General features: G+C 40.4%; 1 protein-coding gene across 1 annotated transcript in view; it reads left to right on the top strand.

Moving 5' to 3' along the window:
- tanc1b (tetratricopeptide repeat, ankyrin repeat and coiled-coil containing 1b) overlaps positions 1-22,138 on the top strand; it is a 94,414-nt gene that overhangs the window by 34,732 nt on the left and 37,544 nt on the right. Inside the window, 3 exon segments of the mRNA XM_054615001.1 lie at positions 3,428-3,532; positions 16,801-16,934; positions 19,103-19,292. Of these exon segments, the coding sequence (XP_054470976.1) occupies positions 3,428-3,532; positions 16,801-16,934; positions 19,103-19,292 (429 nt within the window).

The following is a 22,138-nucleotide window of genomic DNA, read 5'->3' as shown; positions in this document are numbered from 1 at the left end:
TCTTTTTAGTGCTCAATTATCACTCACCGAAACAGTTGTGCAAGCTGAAAATATACTTTTTTGATGGACTGAATATGTGAACATCACATGCCGTCTTTTTGAGGTTATCACATACAGCACATATTGAGTCAGCATATTTTATATAGCATAACATCTTTATAGCTATCAATAGAAACACAACTGCAGCAAACATCTTAAACATTAGTTAGAAATAAGGTTTAACTACTGTATACTTAACAATAAAAAACATCTTGCTCTAATAGGAACCTTCTTGTTTTCTATGCTGTTCTTTTTTGGTGTTTAACCCTTAGTCTGCTCTTAACCATCACAGGCTCTTTCTTTGTCTCAACATACCTTTTAATCAGTGGTCAGACGTAATCACGTCGCTTCCCCTAATTAATGTGGATGTAAATATTAACATTCTGCATTAGGCTTCCAAACCATGGTAAAAGTAAGAACACGTCTCATTTCGTCCTTTTCTCAGTGTCCTTCAAGGGTCATACATCTGACACTTACGTCGCCTCGACCTTTTCATGCCTGTTATAAACTGCAATCGCTTATTCGTCAGTGCTTCCATCTAGAAGGGCAGAGCAGTAATCGCACCCTGTTAAATCTTGAGATTAGATTTTGAATTGAAAAACAAAACCTGTGTGCTTTGTCTTTCATGAGCTGATGAACAAAAAATCTTGCTGAAGGACCTTTTGCCTCCTCCCTGTTTTATCAGTCCTCAGATGTAGCCTTAAATTACCATTGATTGGCCAGCCACATGTTTGTTATCTCATGTGTGGATCCTGTGTTCCTCTTGGCACTTTGTGTAAACCCAATTTAAGCATATGGTTTCAATTACTCAGACTATGCCCCTTGTTTTAAGATGAAATGCACTCCTCAGAATATATTTGTCTGTGCGCTTTTGGTCCAAGTTATTTACCTGATCTAAGTGCACCTCGCACACAGCCCTCTGTGTCTCTGTAGCTCCACTCAAATCAGAGCCGTGTGACTCCTGGGTAATAGGTTGTGCCTGACCATCCACAGATGAATGGAGGTTTTCAGGACAGACTCCTTGGCTTTGTCTGCTAAATAACAGGCTGCACTTGGATTGCTTTTGTAGATGCTTCACTGGATCAGAACTTAAACATCATCTATGTAATAGGACTGGGCGATATTGAGAAGATCAAATAACATCTTTTCTTTTTTACCAAATACCTCAATATACACCTCAACGATATTTTTGATAAATAATCATTGATAATGTCAATATAATGACTAGCTATAACTAATTGTTAAAGAGATATAATAGAACAGCTAGTACAGTGTGGTAAGTAAAAAAAGTACATCACATTACTGTAATGCAGCCTTTAAAACCAGGAAAAGACACTTATGCTACATCACACTATACAAAATCTTAGATGATTACTATTCTCATACGAGATATCAACATAATATCATCTAATTGCCCGGCCCTACTATGTACACAAACCAAAAAGTCTGTAACACCTCACATTTGTTGGAAACCAGATCTTAATCTTGCCACCAATCATCAGCTTTTAAATGTTTCACCACATAGTACGACCCCTGCATCCTGCTCCTCTGACAGATGACAGGATTTAGATTTGGGACTTTTACTTTGAGGTTTTTTTTACTGGCTTTATATCACGACTTCTGCTAACAGGCAGGAAGAGAGAGGTTATCAAAAGCACCATTCCCCACTATGCATTTCAAGTTGCATATCCATAGATGGCACTGTGCATCAAGATGTCTTTGACTCTCATGCTTGGTTTGTTGCAATGACACTTCCAGATAATTTCCCCTCACTTGGCTGATGCTGTAACTCACCCCCCCTCACCCCCATCTCCACTTTTAGTATCTGGAGCCAAGATCGGAGCTGCGGTTTAAGAAATTGTTCCATCTGACTCAGAGGATTTCTTTTCCTGGAGATGGGAGGGCTTGGTTATCAAATGTGGTAATAGGAAATGGTTATCTCTGCTCTTCCATGTAATCTGTATGTTATGACTGGGGTTATACATACAGTCATCTGATAACTGGAGTCTGGAGGAGGAGGAAGTTTGGATTTGGTTACAGTAGGTCAAGGTTGGAGTAGCATGGAGGAGTGGCTCAAGCAGAGTCATGCTGTTGCTATTCCTTATTAATTGATGGATCTATATTATACAGTCACTTCATATTGTTAGATTGTTTCCTGGAGTTAAACTTTGGCTTGTGTGTCTGGACTCTGGAACCATTTTTTTATTTTTTTTTACACCAGAAATTGTGGGATAGAAGTAGAGGACTTGAAATGTGCAGAGCTAGTTGCTTGGGAGATGTTTGTTTCATGGCTTAGTATTTATACTGGTGTCTTGGCTGGATCTCCTTCCTGCATCTACAAACAATTATGATGCCACTATTTAGAAAGATTAGTCGATCATTACTGCCATGCAAAGAAACAACCTCATCTTTTGTCTATTTAGGGCGAATTAAAAGCAGTTTTTGCAGAATATGTAAAAAGACAACATGGGCAATCTATTTGTACGCACAAAGATGGATATGTTGCAAAAGGAGCTGTGTCTCTAGTGGTGTGAGTATCTCAGTGCTTTACGTTAAAGTTGGGCACAGTGAGCAAGCATTCAGTCTGTGGAGCTGTGGGATTTTCTAATTCTGTCCTGGGGAGAGTGGAGAGAACAGAGCGACCAGCTAACCTCGACTCTTCTTTAAAGACAAAGACAGTCCTCAGAGGACTGTGCCGCTCTCCCAGATACACCATCTGACCTACAGCAGGACACACAGACCATAATCCATTCTTATATGTCGTTGCAACCATAACAGGGTTTACTTCCAAGGTGCTGCTCACAGAACAAAAAGCAGTAAAACTCTTTCTGTTTTGCCGATCCCCCACAGTGCATGTGTGTGTTTAAATACTCATCTTTAAAGTTCACCAAGAGGCTAATTGTTGTTATTTCCTGCTGTAGTTTACATTCCCAGAGCCGGCGAGCAGTGTTTTACTGCGAGTCTTCAGCCATGCAGACAATACTCTGGGTTGTTAGACAGACCAGAGCTGCTATCAGCGCAGGGAGCTGTCTGAGAGAGAGTGTGTGTGTGTGTGTGTGTGTGTGTGTGTGTGTGTGTGTGTGTGTGTGTGTGTGTGTGTGTGTGTGTGTGTGTGTGTGTGTGTGTGTGTGTGTGTGTGTGTGTGTGTGTGTGTGTGTGTGTGTGTGAGCTACGGAGTGCAGCCAAGCCTGTCCAACTAAGACACCACTGCCTCTCATCTCCCTTCTGGAACACGTTAACCAGCGAGAACTCTCTCTCTCTCTCTCTCTCTCTCTCTCTCTCTCTCCCCTTTTTTCTCTCATTCTCGCCTTTTTCATTTCTTTCCCTGCATTTCTTTTCCTCTCTCTCTCTCTCTCTCTCTCTCTGTATCTTTGGTTTGTGCTCGCAGGTCCAATCAGGAAGCCCAAATATGTGGAGAGTCCTCGTGTTCCCTCTGATGCCATCGTCTCAGCGCTGAGGAACGTGGCCGATAACAAGGAGTCCTCTCATAATGGTGAGTTTGGCTTTTTCGTTTATTTGTGTGTGACTATCTCTGCTTGTGTTTTTTGGAGGCATTGGAAACTTGTCTTAAAAATGAAAAAATGTACATGTTGTCAGCTGGACAACTTTGCCCTCAAACTGTGCTCTACATAGCTGTGTGTTCTGTATTACATTGAATATCAGTGTTGCGTCCACGGGGGGTCGGGGGATAGGTCTCCGTAATTTGAGGGTAGAAACAGTTTCTGCAGGAGCGGTCCATGTAAGTACCAGTGCGTTTGAGCTGTGTTCCCTCATGTAGCCTCTTATACAAACACACAATAGTGCCGTGTTTATTTAAACGTGTGTTTGGATAACAGAGGAGTCAGTTTTCCTCTGTGCGGGGGACACATTGTCTGACCGGAGCACTGCATTTTTTTTTTCTACATGGGAATGTATCGAGGACAAGACCTTAAATTTCTCACTAATTGCACATGTATACGTGAGCCTTTAGTGTTATTCTGTCCTGTATGTATTGTGTGTGTGTGTGTGTGTGTGTGTGTGTGTGCGCGTGTGCGTGTGTGTGTGTAGGGGTGATGTTCCACTAAGTGCTCTGTTTTGGTTTCCAGCAGGGCAGGCTCAAATTCCTTCTCATTGGCTCAGGCGGAGCTATAGGATGCGTTATCTTTAGCAAAGGGCAACACAGAAAGTGGTGCCCTCTTAGTGTGCATGGCTCACATACGCAGACAGTAGTTACCCGGCTCAGCCCAGTCACTGTTGACTGTCACATACCGAGGCAGGAGGGTGTGTCCGACATTCAGCTGGCACAGAGCGGGCTACCGGCAGATAGCAGACGCCAGATGAATGTTATCTCATGACAGCTGGTGCTCCGGCACTGTTAGTCAGCTAATGTTTGTACAAGTTTTCAGAAAACCTGGTTTAGATTTTTTTTTTTTTTTTTTTTTTTTTAATAGACATTCATGGGGAGAATCTATGTAGTTGGGTTTGTCATGTTACAATGCTTGTTTTGAGATTACCTACTGCGGGTTACACAAACACCCCTCACCCCCTTCTCACCTCTGCAGACCTGACACCCCCCAGTGAAGCACATGTACATAAAATACACATTCAAAAATACACATTCAAATGTCTTTCTTAAGCTTCCCCTCCTCCATCTTGCTTCCCAACACAGAGAAAAGAAAATGAACGCTCAATGTGTTTACTTTATGCTAAAATTACCTCTCAAGCGACATAACAGGCCTTTCAATCTAACACGTGTGTGACAGACTTACTGACCAAACCCTCCAGAGAATATTTTTACGAACAGAAAATGTAGAGAAAGCATCAAACTGCTTCAGTCTCAAACACAGAGCGTGCACACAGCTGAGATTATAAAATTAGATTGTGCACCTGATGATGGAGATAGCTGTTACAGATCTGGTCAGTTTAGGGCAAATAAGAAATTATATTGCAGTCTGATGGTTGTACCCGGTACATTTATATTGCTCATTGAACTGTTGGAACTACAACCCAAGTCAGTCCCTCCTTACGCAGCTCCAGGCATTTAACACGTTTTAGTTTATTTTGTAGCTTTGGTAGTGACCCGTACATGCTCTCAAATATTGACTCGGCTCACACAGAACTAAAGAAATAACCAACGTCTTTTCAAGGTAATACAGCTACTTGTTATTGCCGCCATGTACAGTCAGGTATTCAATAAATGTATGAAGCTAAGCCTGGAGGAACTATCGACCTTCTTCTTCCCAAAGCTACGTTATCAGGTAAAAGACGTTTACTGCTGAAACATTGCAGGAAAGAGCCAACATACTCAACTAATTATGTAAAATTAGGTGCTGTGTAAATTCCAGACTAATGATGGCTAATTGTGATAGCCCAGCTGTTATAGGATGAGGCCCCGTGAACAGCTGAGAGGCTTTTCTACACAGCTACACACGCTATTCCTCTCAAGTGGATACATTCATACATATAGGAATTGCATTTTTTATATGAAGTTACCCCATGTAGGTATCTGAGCTTGCCATTGGCCCGTTACTGTGAGTCACATGTGGCATGTGACAAGGACGTTTCTCCAGTGTTCTTTTGTCAACAAAGAGTGCATCTTTCAGCCTGTGTAGTCTACCACTTCAGAGATAGTAAACAATGCTGGCTTCATTGCGAACTGCTGAGACAGGATAAGATGGTTGTTTTAACATTGCAGCTTTTATAACAAGGTCAGCGTCAGCATGGAATGTTGATTTGGTGCCGGAAGAATCTGAGGAGGGGAATCAGTTGGAAGTTTTTTGCAGCCCGAGCGCAGTGTGACATTTAGGCCCTCCCAAAAGTTCTTTAGAGTTGTAAAGGATCTTTTGTTCGTTCCTGTGCTCAAGGATGCAACTCTTGGATGCCCAAAACTATGCCTCACATCAATAGTCTTCTTGTGGTTTTATTTGTCTGAAATGGTGAATGTAATTTTATAGATTTGTATCCAGTATACTTCCTGTGTGTGTGTTTCATTTGGGCCATCCTTAGAAATGATTAAAGTTTGCACGTGGAATTAATTTGTTCTTCTTTTGGACTGTCAGCTTTCTGGAACTCTCTTTTGTTGACAAGCAGGATGGGCTGTAGGCTAAGATAGGAACCGTGTGTTTGACCTCCAGTGGAGTCATCTCACATAGCTCTTTGAGGAAGGATAGAGTTTCCTGCGCATGTTTGAAAGCAATGTGTATTTTAGTTGCGTGTCCCCAAGTACATTGATGTTCCTGTTATGTATGCGTGTATGAGTGTGTGAGTGCATTGGCAACAGGTGGTCAACAGTTCTTGTTGAAATTGTTTCAGCTGTGGTGAAAAAGAACTCTGTCTCTGTCAATCAAGCCTGAACCTCCGGTCCCATCCTGTCCCACAGCTATGTCTCTCTCCTCCAGTCCCCGTCCCCCCCCCATGTCACAGCTCCAGTGAGACAGGCTGGTTTCTTTATGTGTTGATTATCTTGTCAGTGCTGAAATTAGGACCCAACTTATATTACTTATATAAGTATGCTATGAATTTACAACTCTTAAAACATCTGACTGTGGCATTGCTTTTACTTCTCTATTGTATTGCACTGTGCAGTTCTTGCTGTAATCTGACCTTTTTTTATTTTTTATTTCCTGTATAATCACACTTTTTTGGAGATAGTCATCCTTTTTGTTATTCACAGAACTATTATTGTTACTGTTACATTGGGAGCTACTGGAGAAAACATTTCAATTTGTAAATGCAGCCATCTTTAGTGGTCAAATGTTTTATTTTGGCATAATTTATGGCCAAAAAAAGGACCAGCCATGACAGAATAAATAACTTTTTTTTTTTTTTTATATAAACTTTGCCTAATGAAGGTCTAGCACTGAAATGACCCAAATGAATGTATTTTTGCAAGTTGGACAGTGTGTAGGATGCGTCACACCCTCCGGTTCCCCCTCAGGTGAGCACTGGCAGTTTGCACTCATATTGCTGCCGGCTCAGTTGTCACCATGTTGAAGAGCCAATAGAAAAGCTCCCAATCTTGTATTAGGCACATTTACCAGATTCAGCCTCATGTTATCCATAAGTGTATGCTGTTTGTGTGTATTGGGTAAATAGGGTTTGATCCTTTTTTTAAGTCATCTGGTACAAGGTCTCACAGCAACAGTCGAGGTCCTGGTCTGCATCCATAAGATGATGCATATAATGTTACATTACATTATTCTTGTTGTCTTGGTATGAAACTGAATTGGAAAGTGGAGACGGGGATGTGAGGAAGATTTTCTTGTATAATTAGAATGAATGAAGCGCCAGTTAAGCATAAAGCATTTTTACGATCTGGCTTTATTTTGTACCATTTTTAAGATTCGAGCCCAATTGTATAATCAATACCCATTGTTACCAGTTTCTAGAACTTATGATGATATTTTGGCAAGCAGTGACAAGTGGCAGCAGAGATGAATAGGCTGTGATTTCTTTTTGGCTGTAACAGCGAGTCATATTCGTTTCCACGGCATATCAGGTTCATTGCTGATTTCCTTTTTTAATCAGCTGCTAGAGGCTGATATTCTATGTTTGTATTTTTCTTTATTTAATGATGAAGCTTCGTTAATCAGTATTTCTCATCTCCTGAGGATCCTTACACCACAGCCTCTCTGCCCTGCAGTGGTGAATCACTTCATGAAGAAGCTTTAGCTCTGCTGGTCGAATGGTTAATGAAATGCCATAATGTATCTACCGTTAGAGCCACAATAACAACAGCTAGCATCAAGCTGAGATGTCAGTCACAATTATCATCTCCCGCCAAACCTTATTTTACGAGACAATACTCTTTTATTAACTTCAGTTTCCTGTAATGTCTCATAGAATCTCCACCTGTGCTTGCAGCAAAGGACATTTATGGTTCCAACAGCGGAATTTGCAATAAGCGTGCTTCAGGGGGGCACATCACCTCGTACCTCCGAGCTGAAACGGGGAAGCAGGATATATGTTCTCATTGAGGGTTCATTAAACAGGCTCCACAGTTGTGGTAATGAAACTCCAGCTGCTAATGAGCACCGGCTGGATTGTATTCTCGGCATGTAGAGAGCCTTAAACAGGTCTGTGGAGCCGGTCCGTTCACGGTGTTCCCCTGTTGCTCCATCTTTCCTCTGCTCCTCCTCCTCCTAGTATCCTCATCCTTCTATCCCTGCACCACGCGGCTGCTATTTCACACCTGCTCATAAACTTCCTGAGGCAGCAGATAATGATGTTGTTTTCTTTTCCCATTTGCTGTACAGTTACTGGAAAAACAAAAAGTGGTTCCAGCTACATTCTTGTTTTCTTTCCATATCTCCTGGGTAGTCTGAGATATAGAAGACTAATCAGATACTAGCTAATTTTCATTTAATTTTCATAAATGCCTTCCATTTAATTTTATAAATGCCTACCATCCACATTAAGGCATTTCACCTTATGTTTTAGCGATAAAAGATGCCATTGCACAACTGCCACAGTTTTATCAAAGTGTAAAATTGATTCATAAATTTGGGCTAAGTGACATAGAACCAGTGTTGCTATCACAGTAAAAGTCATTAAGTAATGTGAAGTCCATTGGAATGGGACCAATTATAAGCTTAGTTAATGAAGATAAGAGTAGTCAATAAGAACCATTAGAACAATGCTGCTGATCCATTTCACATTGTTTCCTGGATGGTATTCGATTCACTGCAAAATTACAGGAGCCGGGCCATAATAGACACTTTAAAAAGCCTATTTTCCTCCTCATCCAATCATTTCCATTGAGGCAGTCTACAGTCTCGGTAGACGGCTTACCTACTTTAGGATTATCTTATCTTATCTCTTATCTTACAGCTCAAATGTCTATTCACTGAGCTTTCATCTTAGCTTTTTCTTCGTACACACAGGCTTCTTAATACGACTGTACTGTATTTGTATAATTGGTAATCCATCGGGTTAGCCAAAGACATTTCAGTTCTGCCTTTTCAACACTTCAAAACTTCTGCAGATTTTATGAAGCAATAAACAGAAATGGGTAGGTTACACTACATTTCCTCGTGCATGAGAAATAATAATTGAATGTGAATTTCTTTATATGTTCTTGTGTGACTGTGGAATGACCACAAGATATGTGTTGAGACCCTGCACAGAATTTATTTGATGTCCTTATCAGTGACACATTGGTGTCTTTCTAGCTAATATAACAATTGTCATCTAGTGTCCATAGCATACTATACTAATAGGGATCTACTGTTCCAGTAACACATTATTGAACCACGTGAAGACTCTTGACACTGTTTGATTTTTGACTGATTTTGATATGTTCTGACTGGGACAGCTTCAGTTGGAAAATAAACTCCCTACTGGACAAACTATGTTACGGTGACACAACATTTTCTCAAACAAATCTTTTGTGTTTCAGTAGAGCAATTTCTTAGTTAATATGGCGACACTGCTTAATCTCTGTGAGAGAGCTAGTATAAGTATGTGTGGATACATGTGTGTGATGCTGTTCGCCAGGTAAAAGAGCCTATGAGCATTAAGCATGAAACAAGAGCAGATCTAATCTCTGGACACAGCGAGGGAAGCCAGCAGGTTTGGCTTGTATTCAGCTCACCCTCAGTTTATCTTTGGAGACAGGTAGACCTCCTGCAGTCAGAAGAGCTCCACTGCTGGTAGGAGCAAACCATAGCAGCCTTCTTTCATGCTTTCCTTTTCAGAAATGCTTGACAACTTGAAAAACTGATGAACTCCATGCTGACCTCTGTCTTTGGACTTTGTTCACAGTTGTTTTTTCTTATTTGATATAGATTGGAAAGTCCTTTACCCATCGTGTGATAAAGTTATCATTTAAACATGAGATACACCAATATGATTTCTATGTTTTAATATGTGTCTGAAATTGAAGAAGCTGTTATGACCAAGGAACTAGAGAACATAATCCAGGGACACAGTAACTACACAAAATAAATGGATGGTTGTGTGATTCATGATTTACAACATGCCAGCAGTTTAAAGGTGCAATCTATAAGATCTGGCCATATTTAACTCAATGCTGCATCCATACAATTTCAATTTACAGTCTCATTATCAGTTATAAAAAAAAATAATAAGCCAACTACTTTACAGCAGGGAGAGAATATGCAAAATGTACTGCTGAGAGACGGTCAAAATAATACGGATATCTTGTAATCTTCTCGTGTGGCTTCAACCTATATTGTGTTTTTTCTTCTTTCTGCCAGTTTGGATTTGATCCAACAAACAAAATGTCGAAGGCCCTTAACTTTTCAAAGGGACACTTTACTTACACGTTGCAACTTTTAAAAGTACATGTCATTTTATAATATTGTGGTATTTGACATTCTCCTTTATTTGTTGGAACAGACACACAGTACTTTACATGGCCTTGAGCCTACTGAATGTGGCACATAAAATACACCATAGAAACATTAAGCACAGTTTCACTAATGCATTTTATAGCTATTACTGCCAAAGAAAAAAACACTAACCATATTTTTATAGAAAATCCTTGGGGAGATAATGTCTTGTAAAGCTCACTGGTAAACAGCTCATACAGCATGTTGTCATCAGTGAAGGCGATGTTGGGACAAGACAAACAATTACGCAGTTCAATTCAATTCAGTTGTATTTATATAGCCCAATTTAAGAGGTCTTTACAATCTGCACGACACACGGCATCATCTGTCCTCTGCGGTGATTTCATTTATATCTGCAATGTCACGTTGAAGGCGATGGCTACTCGATAAAGCTTTAGATGCAATCACATCCACGTAGGAGCAGTGGTGGACAAAAGGGTTAGAGAATAGAGCCTGTGACTAAGAGTTACCCGCTTTGAACCACAACCAGGTTGGACAAAACTGGAAGGAAAGCGAAAGAGCAGCATGCGTCACTCCCTCAGTAGAACAGCTGAGCTCTGGAGTAAGACATTAACCAACAAAAGATAAGACCGGCCAACAGATGAGACTGAGTTTATTCTGAGCAGCTTCTAGGAATATAAATAATGGTTAAACTATAATTACAGAAACCAGTATTTACTTAACATGAGCCAAATCTTTATTTTTTTTCTGCCAATAATGGTTTTTTCTTTATTGTTTTAAGGTATTTGGCTGTCATTGCTGCCAGAAGACAGTAAAATAGTTATGAGTGACAAATAGGCGAAGATAATTCATAAGACAGACTGGTCCCAGTGTTAACCATTTAGCTGTACTAGACAAATGCTCTCTTGTGCCATGTGTATAAACAAAGGGAATAGGGAGTCACACCGTCCAAATCCATTCAGAAGTGGTTGACAAGCTAAAGCCAAAATGGTTTAATTCACAAACCCGCAGTACAAACATAAGCTTAACTCAGATTTCTCCATGTGCTGCATGTGCACTGTTTTTTATTCTTGAATGCATGAACAGAGAACACTGTGAAACATGTGCTTTAGCAAAGAGAAGGCTTTGTGTCTAGCGGTGGGTGCTGTTGCAAGTGCATCTAATTTGTGTTGCTGGTACAGTGTATTGATTTGCAGAGAGACCACTGACTGAAGATATTGTTATTTATGTGGCCCATGAGCCTCATTTTTTTGGCTTGTAAGTGCCATGTGCGTCACATATGTCAGCCTTTCTGTTTCTTGTTGGGTATTTATGTCATCTACCACAGCACCAGCAGTGGGGGGGGGGGGGGGTTTAAAGAACCTTTGATGAACATACAACTGTGAAGCACTCGATCAAGTGGGATTTGTTTTTACATGGTATTACATCATACATGCCATGACTTTGAAAGACTCTCTCAATTAAAAACCAAACTGCCACTATGTGCTAATGTACAGTAGCCATAAATGTGTTATTCTTAAGGTGCCCTATTTTAAAAACCTGGGCCCAGCTGTTCCCATTATCTGTACCAGTCTACTAAAAGTTGATGAAGCTTGTGTTGTCGTGTACTTCAAATTACTATTTAAGGCACAACCGGCACTCATCATTGTTTAAATCTGCCATGTTCACACTTTAATTTAATGGTAAATTTCAGTTGTACTCCTCTGTCACCGTATGATGTTACATACAAGTGATTAGGATTAGATAAAATCACGAGTTCTTAATGCTTATTGACAGAAAATCCCCCAAAATGTGTCAAAGTGAGGCAATGCTTAAGAACCACAGCATTGAAAGCTAACTTTCAAAACATTGTCGAAACCAGTAAATACATTATTGAACTTTTACGTAATCCTAGGTATTCATATTTGTGCGTGTTGTGTTAGGTGAGACATGGCAGTTGAATTATTATGGTACTCTGTGAAGATTTATCAGGATGTGTTATAATCCAGTGACCCTGAATCTTTAAGATACTTGTTGTCGGCGACATTCAGGTCTCAATATTGTCTTTGCACCGGTGGTCTTAAAAAGGCTCATCTCAAGCATTTACATGAGCAGGGTGACATTCCCTATAAATAACTGATTTTCAATGTATGGTCTTTTTTTTTTTTTACTGCACTGGCTTTGCAATGGAGAAAAGGTGACGCAAGTACAGCATCTAGTTAATATTCAGAACTACATAGAATACAGCTTCAATTTATTCAGCGTGAAACCTTTAGGCCTATTTGATTACTGCTATGTTTTCTTTCAGGCCTATACCGTATTTCAGTTTCTCAGAATTTAAGGCAAGCGGTTTTCTTAGAGGCGGTGGAACTGGCTTTAAGTCAGTGCCCACAGAAAACATACACTGACATCAAAAACCGAGAATCCCAGTGAGCAGATGTGCCACAGGGTTAACATAAATATGCAGAGGCTCATCTTAGAGATATGTGCTTGTCTGACACAACTTACAATATAAATATCTTGTCTAAAACATTTTCCAGTGTATAGAAGCTAGTGTATAGAAGCTTGGCATGGTTTATTCTTTCTTTACAAAATTGCTCTTGTGATTATAGCGCACCAGCTGTATGCATTTTAATTAAAAGTTTTCAAGGAAACTCAAGAACCAATGGTGTTCTTAAATTAGTGGTGAATTAGTTCTCAACATTTGCGCAATCTGCTTGATTAGACGGGCTTTGTTTTTCCAAGCAATAACATTCATCTACTAATAACACAGCTAGTCCAGATGTTTAAATGGACAGTACTGGAATCACTACAGAAGCTTGCAGTAACATTGTGATGTATTTTTTCTGTAGTTTCATTTGGCTGTAGTGTTTTTGCACCCTTTGCCTAGCTGGGTAAACTTAACTCTATGCTGCAGGGTGGACAGTATTTCCCCCTGATTACGTTTCTGACCACAGCAGCAGTCAGATTTGCCTTGTGTGTGTGTGTGACAGGCTTTTGTCAGTTAACGTGTGCATGCATTTGGGCTTACTGTCAATGCTAACCAACGCTTAAGTTAGGGCTGTCCTCGATCAAAGAAATTCTTAATTGACTAACATTCTTACAATTGTATCGACTAATCGATCAGTTGATTTAATCGACGGAGTTTCTCTCCAAAGAATCACGATAACGCTCAACTTCAAATCTTGTGTTTATCAGAGAGGTGCTGATAAGTTTCTTGGAAAAAAAAGGCTAGACAACTAATCGACTAAAGAAGCCCAAAACGACAAAAAACAAACTGACCGACTGATTGACATAGAGGGGGCAGCCCGGAAGAATGTTGAAAAATACAAGCTCCTGTTAGGTGAGCAGGTGTCGTTGCTACAGAAAGCAGAACGATTTGACTTGTGGTGTGAATAATTTAACAAATATGCAACTTGAAAATATGGTAGTAAATATGGCCAGTAAATCGTTGCACTGAATTGGGCACACTAAAATTCAAGATGGGATATAGTAACTTCCTTTTCCGGAATCAATCTCTGTAATATTGCCCTCACTGCTGTCACTGGTGGCTGGTTTGACATTACATACTGTCCTTACCAGACTCTCCTATAACGTTACTTCATTATTGTTGCAATACAACATTCTCTAACCAGTGGCAACGCTAACAGCAATGCTACAGTGACCTCCCTATGGACAAGTGGCAATAGCACCAATGGAGGAACAGATTTCCTACTGTATATCAATATATATGCATTATTTAGAAAGGCCCTCTGGTGTTTTACTGTACTCCTTAACAGCCAAGAGTGGAAGTTGGGGAGTTTTATCCAAAGTCGCTTTGGATAAAAGCGTCTGCTAAATGACTGTAATGTAATGTAATGTTAAATCTAAGCCATGATTGCTTTGATTTCCGTGCACTAGCTCTGCCACCATCATTCTTCCTATTCCTTCACCTTAACATCACAAACATCTACATCAATGTAAAGGCTGATTACAAAAGAAAAATGACAATCACACATTATTGTAGCTTAATATCTTAATGATACTCCAGCATTCTACTAGGTTAGGAACCTAAATATGAATTTCGTTATTCCAAGGACTACATGTGAGGAGTTACTCCCCTCTCATTTTACTACCTCACTTCAACTAGGGAAATATATACAGACCAGGCAGCTCCAATACAAGCAATATCACAATATCTAATTGAGGCTCCCCCAAATTCTACAAGGATTTCCATAAATTACATTTAGTACCAAATTACAGCAAACACCAATTGCAGATGAAAACCGACAGCTCAAAGAGATTCTAGTAACACAAACATAGATTTAGGAATATTTCACAGTAGAATATAGAGGAGCGATTGTCCGGCTTGGCAGCCCTCTGGATGGTCCAATATTAAAAGTGTTTCTATAGTTTATTCATTTAAATTCAGTTTACATTTAAATTGAAAATATATATTTTTCCTCCTTATCATGACTTGTATCTACAGGTGTACATATTTCCCCTTAAAAGACCAGTCTGTATTGAACCTCTAGATGACAACTGTATGTTAAGTCATCTTCTTTTTAAGATTTATAGTTGTCCACAAGTGCTATCAATTGTGATTTTGCCGTTTTTAAACGTGTGCTCTGCTCATAGAAATACTCGACTATTTTGGCTTCACTTTTGTGGATCTCTGATGCTACTGCGTACGCACTCTTCAGAGGTAGCTTGTGAAGAACTTTCCTGAGTAATGCGGCTGCAGTCGAGAGAGTATAAGAGTAATATACTGTATAGTACTTGTTGTGCCGGTCTGCTCTCTGTTGTATTGTAGTTGTACAACAGCGAGCAGGTCGGCAAAACGAAATGCACTAAATTTTGATGCAAAGATTTGTTAATTAGCAGGAATGTAGCACAATGTGAAAGTGATTTGTTGATTTAATTTTGGGTAAGAAGAATTTGGTTTACTTTTATTTTGCTTCTCGGAGATGCACTGTGAATAACAATCAGTCTTAATTTGATGCAAGGATTTGTACTTAAGCAGGAATGTCGCGCAACATGTAATTGGATATGGTGCTCTGTTCATTTAAATGTGAAAGTGTAGTACAAACATTTGTCTCAAAAAACATTGTTTCTATCTTAAATATTGATCTAAATAATCCTGATTATTTTTTTCGCCATTATCTTGCAGCCCTAGATGGTGAGTAGATATTTTCATGATCCCTCTATATTTACAAAAGATGAGAACACATTGTCTGTACATGGGCATTCCCATGCCAAAGGTGCGTGTGCGTGTGCGTGTGCGTGTGCGTGTGTGTGTGTGTGTGTGTGTGTGTGTGTGTGTGTGTGTGTGTGTGTGTGTGTGTGTGTGTGTGTGTGTGTGTGTGTGGGTCTGGTGGGTTGATCATGAGTTCATTGGGGCTTGGCAGTACATCAGGCCATTGGATTGAACTTGTTTATTTAATCAGATTGACTGCCAACATTATTAATAACTGTGGAACAAAGAGGGTAAAAGGTGCTGACAGAGAGCTGTATAATAAGCTTTTGTACCTCGGACATCTCTCCCTCTCTCTCTCTCTCTCTCTCTCTCTCTCTCTCTCTCTCTCTCTCTCTCTCTCTCTCTCTCTCTCTCTCCCCCTCCTCCCCCCCTCCCTCTCCCTCGGTCTGTCAGTTGGTCAGTCTGTTCACTGTCAGGGAATGTTGTGACTCTTCCTTAATTACCTTGCCACGCCAACATGTGAGTTACATGTATGGATGATAAAATATAACTGTTCCAATTCAACAGACAGAACAGGTGCAACATGTTGCACAAAGTGCCTAATTTGTCTTTTTTTGGGGGAGGGTTTTAATACATGCCTATAACAATATGTATAAACCAAAATAGATTGCAGGGGATTTCTGCCTTGTTGATGGCATCTCAACCATGAAATTGCCATCCAAACAAGTATTAAACCTTGAGAGTTGGACTGCAGGCAGTTTAAGCTGCGTTGTAGAAAGCCTATGTCCACTCATTGATATTCAGAGGCTCTATGAGTGAGAGCTGTAAACAACCAGAAAGCCCTGGATTTGGCACTTGAAGCGTTGCAGGACACACACACACACACACACACACACACACACACACACACACACACACACACACACACACACACACACACACACACACACACACACACACACACACACACACACACACATATGCACATACAGTCCCTGCCTTCTTTACAATGCTAGACATTCACATGTCTTCAGATTCTTTTTGAACACACACATGCACACAAGCAAGCAATGCCAGCCCCCACCTCACTCCCTCTCTCTTTCTCTCACTCCCTTGCTCTTCTTTTCCTCCCCCTTTTTCCCAGTCTGCACCACATCAGCAGCAGCTGGAGAGTGCAGCATAGCATTTCAGAGCAGAGCCGACGAGGGCAGGGCAGGCAGATTGGCCCTGTGTGGGCCATCCAGTAGAAAGAGGGAATCTGCCCGCTAACGTTGAGCATTTCTCCCCCTCTCTCTCTCTCTCTCTCTTCTCTAGAGCTGCAAGCAGAGACGCAACCAAGCTCCTCCTCCCCTGCCACTCAGGAACTGATGACAAGGCTGGGCTTTTTACTAGGAGAAGGGATCCCGGGTACGGCACGCATACCTATGGACGACAAGATTGAAAAGAAGGTATTTAATTTTCCCCCTCCCCTCCAACTCCCTCCCTGTTTCAGCAGCAGCTGCTGCCGCTGCTGCAGCACACAGATAGAGAGATAGAGGAGAGAGAGTAGGGATGAGAGGAGGAGGGAGTTGTGACAGTCTAACAGAAGAATGGATTTTTTTTGTTGCAGCTTGATTCATTTTTTTCCACTGTGCATTATCTTTGAATGGTGATTTAGGAGGCACCTCTGGGAATATTTCTTTTGGCACAACAAACAACGGTAACTGTCAAACTGTTTTGTTTGAGATGATAAAGATGTTCTTAAGAAAGTAACTGAATATGTAAATGCTGCTGCATGTGGTTTTATTCTCTTTCCAGTGTGGTGTATGAGTCTCTCAGTAACTTAAGTGATATTCCAGGGACTCTTGAGTATGTAACAAGAGTGACTGAGTCCCGATCCAGAAATAGTTATGTTAGGTCTGAGCCTCAGTTTGTTTGGTTCTACTAATTAAGCTCCGGCTGTGTGAAGAGCAGAGCCCAGCACACTACGCTTCCCTCATGTATCTCGTGTCTTAGACACGTTTTGACATTGAACCGGTAATTCTAGGAATGAGAAAGAGACTTACAAAGTATTTTATGAATCATGTTCATTAGTTGAGATGTGGGAATGGTCTGTTTGTGTGCCTGTAGGTGTGTGTTTTTAGAGCTCAGTTGGGGAGGAGCACTTTATTGTCATCTGCCAACCATTCTCTTTTCCTCTTTACTGCTGTTTTACAACATGAATTAAACTCAGCATGCTTGTTTTTAGTTCTGCTCAACAGTAAATTATTAAATGTCAGTTAGCAGATTGGTTCTTTCTGTGATTTGTTATGTGGCATAAGCTTAGGGTGCAGCCCTAGGCTGGAAATTGCTGGGCAAAACAAACTATAGGAATTAGTAAATGTTATGTAGTTAATATTAGCATTCCACAAGTTGTTAATGATGCCTTAAGACATTCGGCATCCCTCCTACTCTGATGCTTGTATTCATTTAGTGTGTGCTGACATAAACCTTTTAAAGACCTTTAAACAGCAACAGTCAATACATCTCGAACGAGACGATAGTCCCACTTCTATCTGAAATTGGCTAAGCATGGGTGAGTCTTACTAATTTCTGAAGAATAATATTTTTTTGCAGCAGAAATACTGCAGTAAGGTTTATAGCAGGACACATATTTATTTTGTTTTCACAAACTCAGTTATAGTCACTGCATATACACAGTAAGTTCTACTATTGTTCCAGTTAAGTTATTATTCAAGAGGCTTTTTAAACTGGTTAGGAATGTTTGAGTTCAGGTATAATGATAGAAATGGTTTATGATGGTTTGCTGAGATTTTAATTGGAGGAGTTCGTTTGAGGTAATGCACAGTCTGTAGTAAGTGGTGCTGGAGAAGCCATCTGTGGGTGAAAGTCCCTCAGCCAACAAAATACGTGCAGTTGATCTATTGAGGATGAGTTATTTAAATTGACCTGGGCTTGTGTTAGCATTTTAATTGGAGTTTTAAATGTATGATTCAGAACAGTTTGAAGGCTTTGGCTCTTCTTACAGTTGTACAAAGATGATTCTTGAGCCACAGTATTTGGTGTGCAATCAGAATACAGTTGAAGGAAGATGTGAAACAGGACAAACCAGCTTTAATTTGGATTTCCACGGTTGTCAGTTGGGTCAAACAAAGATTCAGCTGCTGTTTGGTCGAGAGACAGACTCGGTGGCATGTATGAGAAAGGTATCTATTGTGTCACAACAAAGTAGATACTTCTTCCCTTGTGAATTTATCTTCAGGCCTATTTTGGTTCCTCCAGACATATGAGTGTGTAATTTTCAGTGCTTATGCCCTTCGGCTTGTGTGTCATGCTCTCACGTGAAATGCTTGTTTATTTGTGAGGGAATTGTTTGCATGGCCTTTACATGATCCTGGTAAATAGGCAATGAACTTGGATCAAATCATTTGTACGAATGTCTCAGTTCTCATTCCAAATAAGGTTGGAAAAAGATTTTTGTTGTCGTATTTATTGCTGCTCATGCTGAAAAAATGTGAATATGTTGCCAGCCGACAGTTTGTACTGGGTTGACTTCATACTTTGTTGACATCTTTGATAAGTAGAGCACATTCTTGGTGTACCTTAACCCTTTTCCACTTCCTTTCCTTCTACCCAGTGCTCCGTGATTAGCCAGGGTATCAGCCCCTGCTCTACACTGACCAGCAGCACTGCGTCTCCCAGCACTGACAGCCCATGTTCAACACTCAACAGCACGGCCAGCCGACCCCCTCTTAGCTGTTCCAGCCCCTGTGGGACCATCACAAGCCCCAGCTCCACACTTGAGAGCAAAGACAGTGGGATCATAGGTGAGAAATAACCAACTCCTTTATCATATTCAAATAGCAACTTGTATGGAGTAAGAACAAACTGAAACTAGAAGTACCCATGTCCTTAGTTAATGGTACCCTGTGGAGTTTTGACTAAAAGTAGCATCAACAAGCAGTGTTTTTACAAGCAGGGCCCTCTAATGTTTGTTTTTTTGCGGACGAAATACACTTTCTTGTCGCAGGTTTAGCGCTTTTGGCTGCTAGAATGTGCAGATTGATGTAACAACAGGCCAAAGCTATCAATCATAGATGGAAACAATATAGGATTTGAAATATTATTTTTGGAGTATTTCTTTTCAGCGTTCTGAGGATTAATATGTCAGGAAACAAATATTTGCTATGTAAAGATATAGTGGAGTAATGTCCTCCTGAGCAGAGAATGAAGTAACACTCCCTCTGTGTGTGCTGTGTTTAAGCTTCTACGTTTTCTGTTTGCATGCATGCATGTTAGTGCATGTGAGTCCCTGTTTGCTAATGGCCCGCTGTGCACTGTGCTCATACGGCGTTTACCGCTGATAACTGTTGATAACAGTGACGCTAAAACCCCCCTTCTGGTTCCCTCGCAGGTTGACACTGTTAGCTCTGTCAGCACTGTTGCCGGTGTTTGTACCGTTTGCGCTGTTAGCACAATTAGCTGCCGGTATAGTTAGCAGCTAGCCACCGACTCAGCCATCACCATGTTTCCATATAGAGCTCCTTTAAAGTTAGCTTTGCAAATATTTTTATGAGGAAGCAATGCATCCAACACCCTTTTTTAGGTCTCAAAGATATAGACTCTCAATGTATTTTTGAAGTTGACACTGAATGTAAACATAACTTTGTTAACAAGAAAACTCCACAGAGTAGCCCCATGTAGCCAGAGGTGGAGATGTTTTACTGTTGTACTGCATTTGTATTTTAAGGCAGCATTCATATCTGTAACTTCATAACATAGAACAGTATATAGAATGTCTGTAAACAACCAGCTTCAAACTGACCTCCCTGCTGTTTAAATCCACCTGTGGTATCAGTAACCATGCTAGGAATGCAACTGATGAGTCAACTCAGCTGCAGATTCAGTGGGAAACCAGGCACAGTGAATCAATAGCTTAGTGAGAAGCATGAATAGCATATCTCAGAGTCATGAAAAAATGAAAAACAATTTATCCTGCAGATTTCTCTCCGCACGCACTCTGTACTATATTATTATCAACTAATTACATCATTCCCAATGAAGCCCTTCTATTCAATCTGAGAATGTTACCTCATGTGCACGTTGTGATTTAGACCACAAAGTCTCCCCTGTTTCGTGTCACTCATTCATCATTTTGTTAAGCCCATTGGATTTATTTTTTTTGCCACTGAATAGCATTTATGTCAGGATGTATTAAACCACCATGTGTCAGTTATTGCGTTTGTATAGAGCTATTCCTGTAGGAGAGAGCATTGAGGTGACAGTTGCCACAGTTTGACATTATATTATATCTCTGGTAATAGCCCTGCAAAACATCCGGGGATTTACACAAGCTGACAGGAATACGACGTGGTCTATTGATATATTAATCCGTCTGCTTTTTCTACTCACAAACCTTCCGGTGGCTATACAAATGTTCAAAATTCATTCTGAAAATGTGGTTTGAATATTTATAGTGGGAATTCAATAGCAAATTGTAACTACATGATCCTGCAGTTATCCTCAGTTGAACTTTGAAGGCAATGTTGGACTTCGTGATATTCTTGTATGAACTAACTTGAATATGTCAATTCTTTTTCCCATTTAGGAAACTCATTGCCATGATTGTTCTGCAGTAGAAAGCAACGCATGGCAAAGACAGATAAAACACAGCAATTTGGATTTCAAGTGCTACAGAGACTGATAACCATGACTCAGTTTTTCTTCCCCCCCCGAGCAATAACTTAGCTAGCTGTAAATAATTAATGGAAGCTGTGTTATAGTATCTTCAGCATAGAAACTCGACATGCTGCCACCCAGCATGGTCTATCTCGTTGTAAAGCTACTTAACTTGTGTCAAATCAGAATTTACTTTGTGAGAGAATGACACAACGTGACGTTGGCCTACAACATCCCACCCACCTGCTTTGATAAGACTTTGCAGACATGGTAGAGAACAAAGCTATGTTGTGTCCACAAGTCAGATTCCAACCAGTGATTAATGTCCCCCGTTGTTTGAAGTTTGACTCTGACTCTGATTTCAAAAGCACATTAATTTGGCTTTGTACTGCCGTTAAAAGCTCCTTGGTGGATTTAGGAGATTTTGCAATGTCTTAACATTTATAAAATAGCTCCTGAAGGAGTTTCTGCATGGGGTGCCTGGAGAAGGACTTCTAACAGCCCTGTAGCAATGACTATAACCAGCCCAATATGGTAAAATGACACGCCCACCATAAGTTTAAATTAATAAAAAAAAATATATTCTTTAACAATCACTGTAAACTCTTCTTCAATGTGATGACTGCTAATAAGCAGCTGTGGTAAAGCCGGTTGTCTTCCAATTGGAAGATCCGCGTTGTGTGTGCAGGTGGAACCTTGCATGGTAGCTTTTGCCATTAGTGTGTGAATGGCTGTGTGAATGGGTGAATTTGGCCAGAATACTAGAAAGGCACATTATAAATGCATGTCTATTTACCATTTGATGCCATGCTCAGAGCAGGGCTAGACCTCACTGCTGTCATGAATGACTTCATATTTGCCCGGTTAAACTGATGAAATGATGTAACGTGCTTTGGCATTATCAAATCCAGATTAAGAGTGTGTGATGCAAAAGCAGCCAGCTGGACAGTCAGTTCCTGTCCTCTGACCGTACTGATGTTTCTGTGTCCAGCTG

This window comes from Anoplopoma fimbria, chromosome 16 (genome assembly GCF_027596085.1).
Source record: "Anoplopoma fimbria isolate UVic2021 breed Golden Eagle Sablefish chromosome 16, Afim_UVic_2022, whole genome shotgun sequence".
Lineage (NCBI taxonomy): Eukaryota > Metazoa > Chordata > Actinopteri > Perciformes > Anoplopomatidae > Anoplopoma > Anoplopoma fimbria.
Note: the sequence above shows the minus strand (reverse complement) of the source record. Positions and strands in the feature narration are given on the sequence as shown.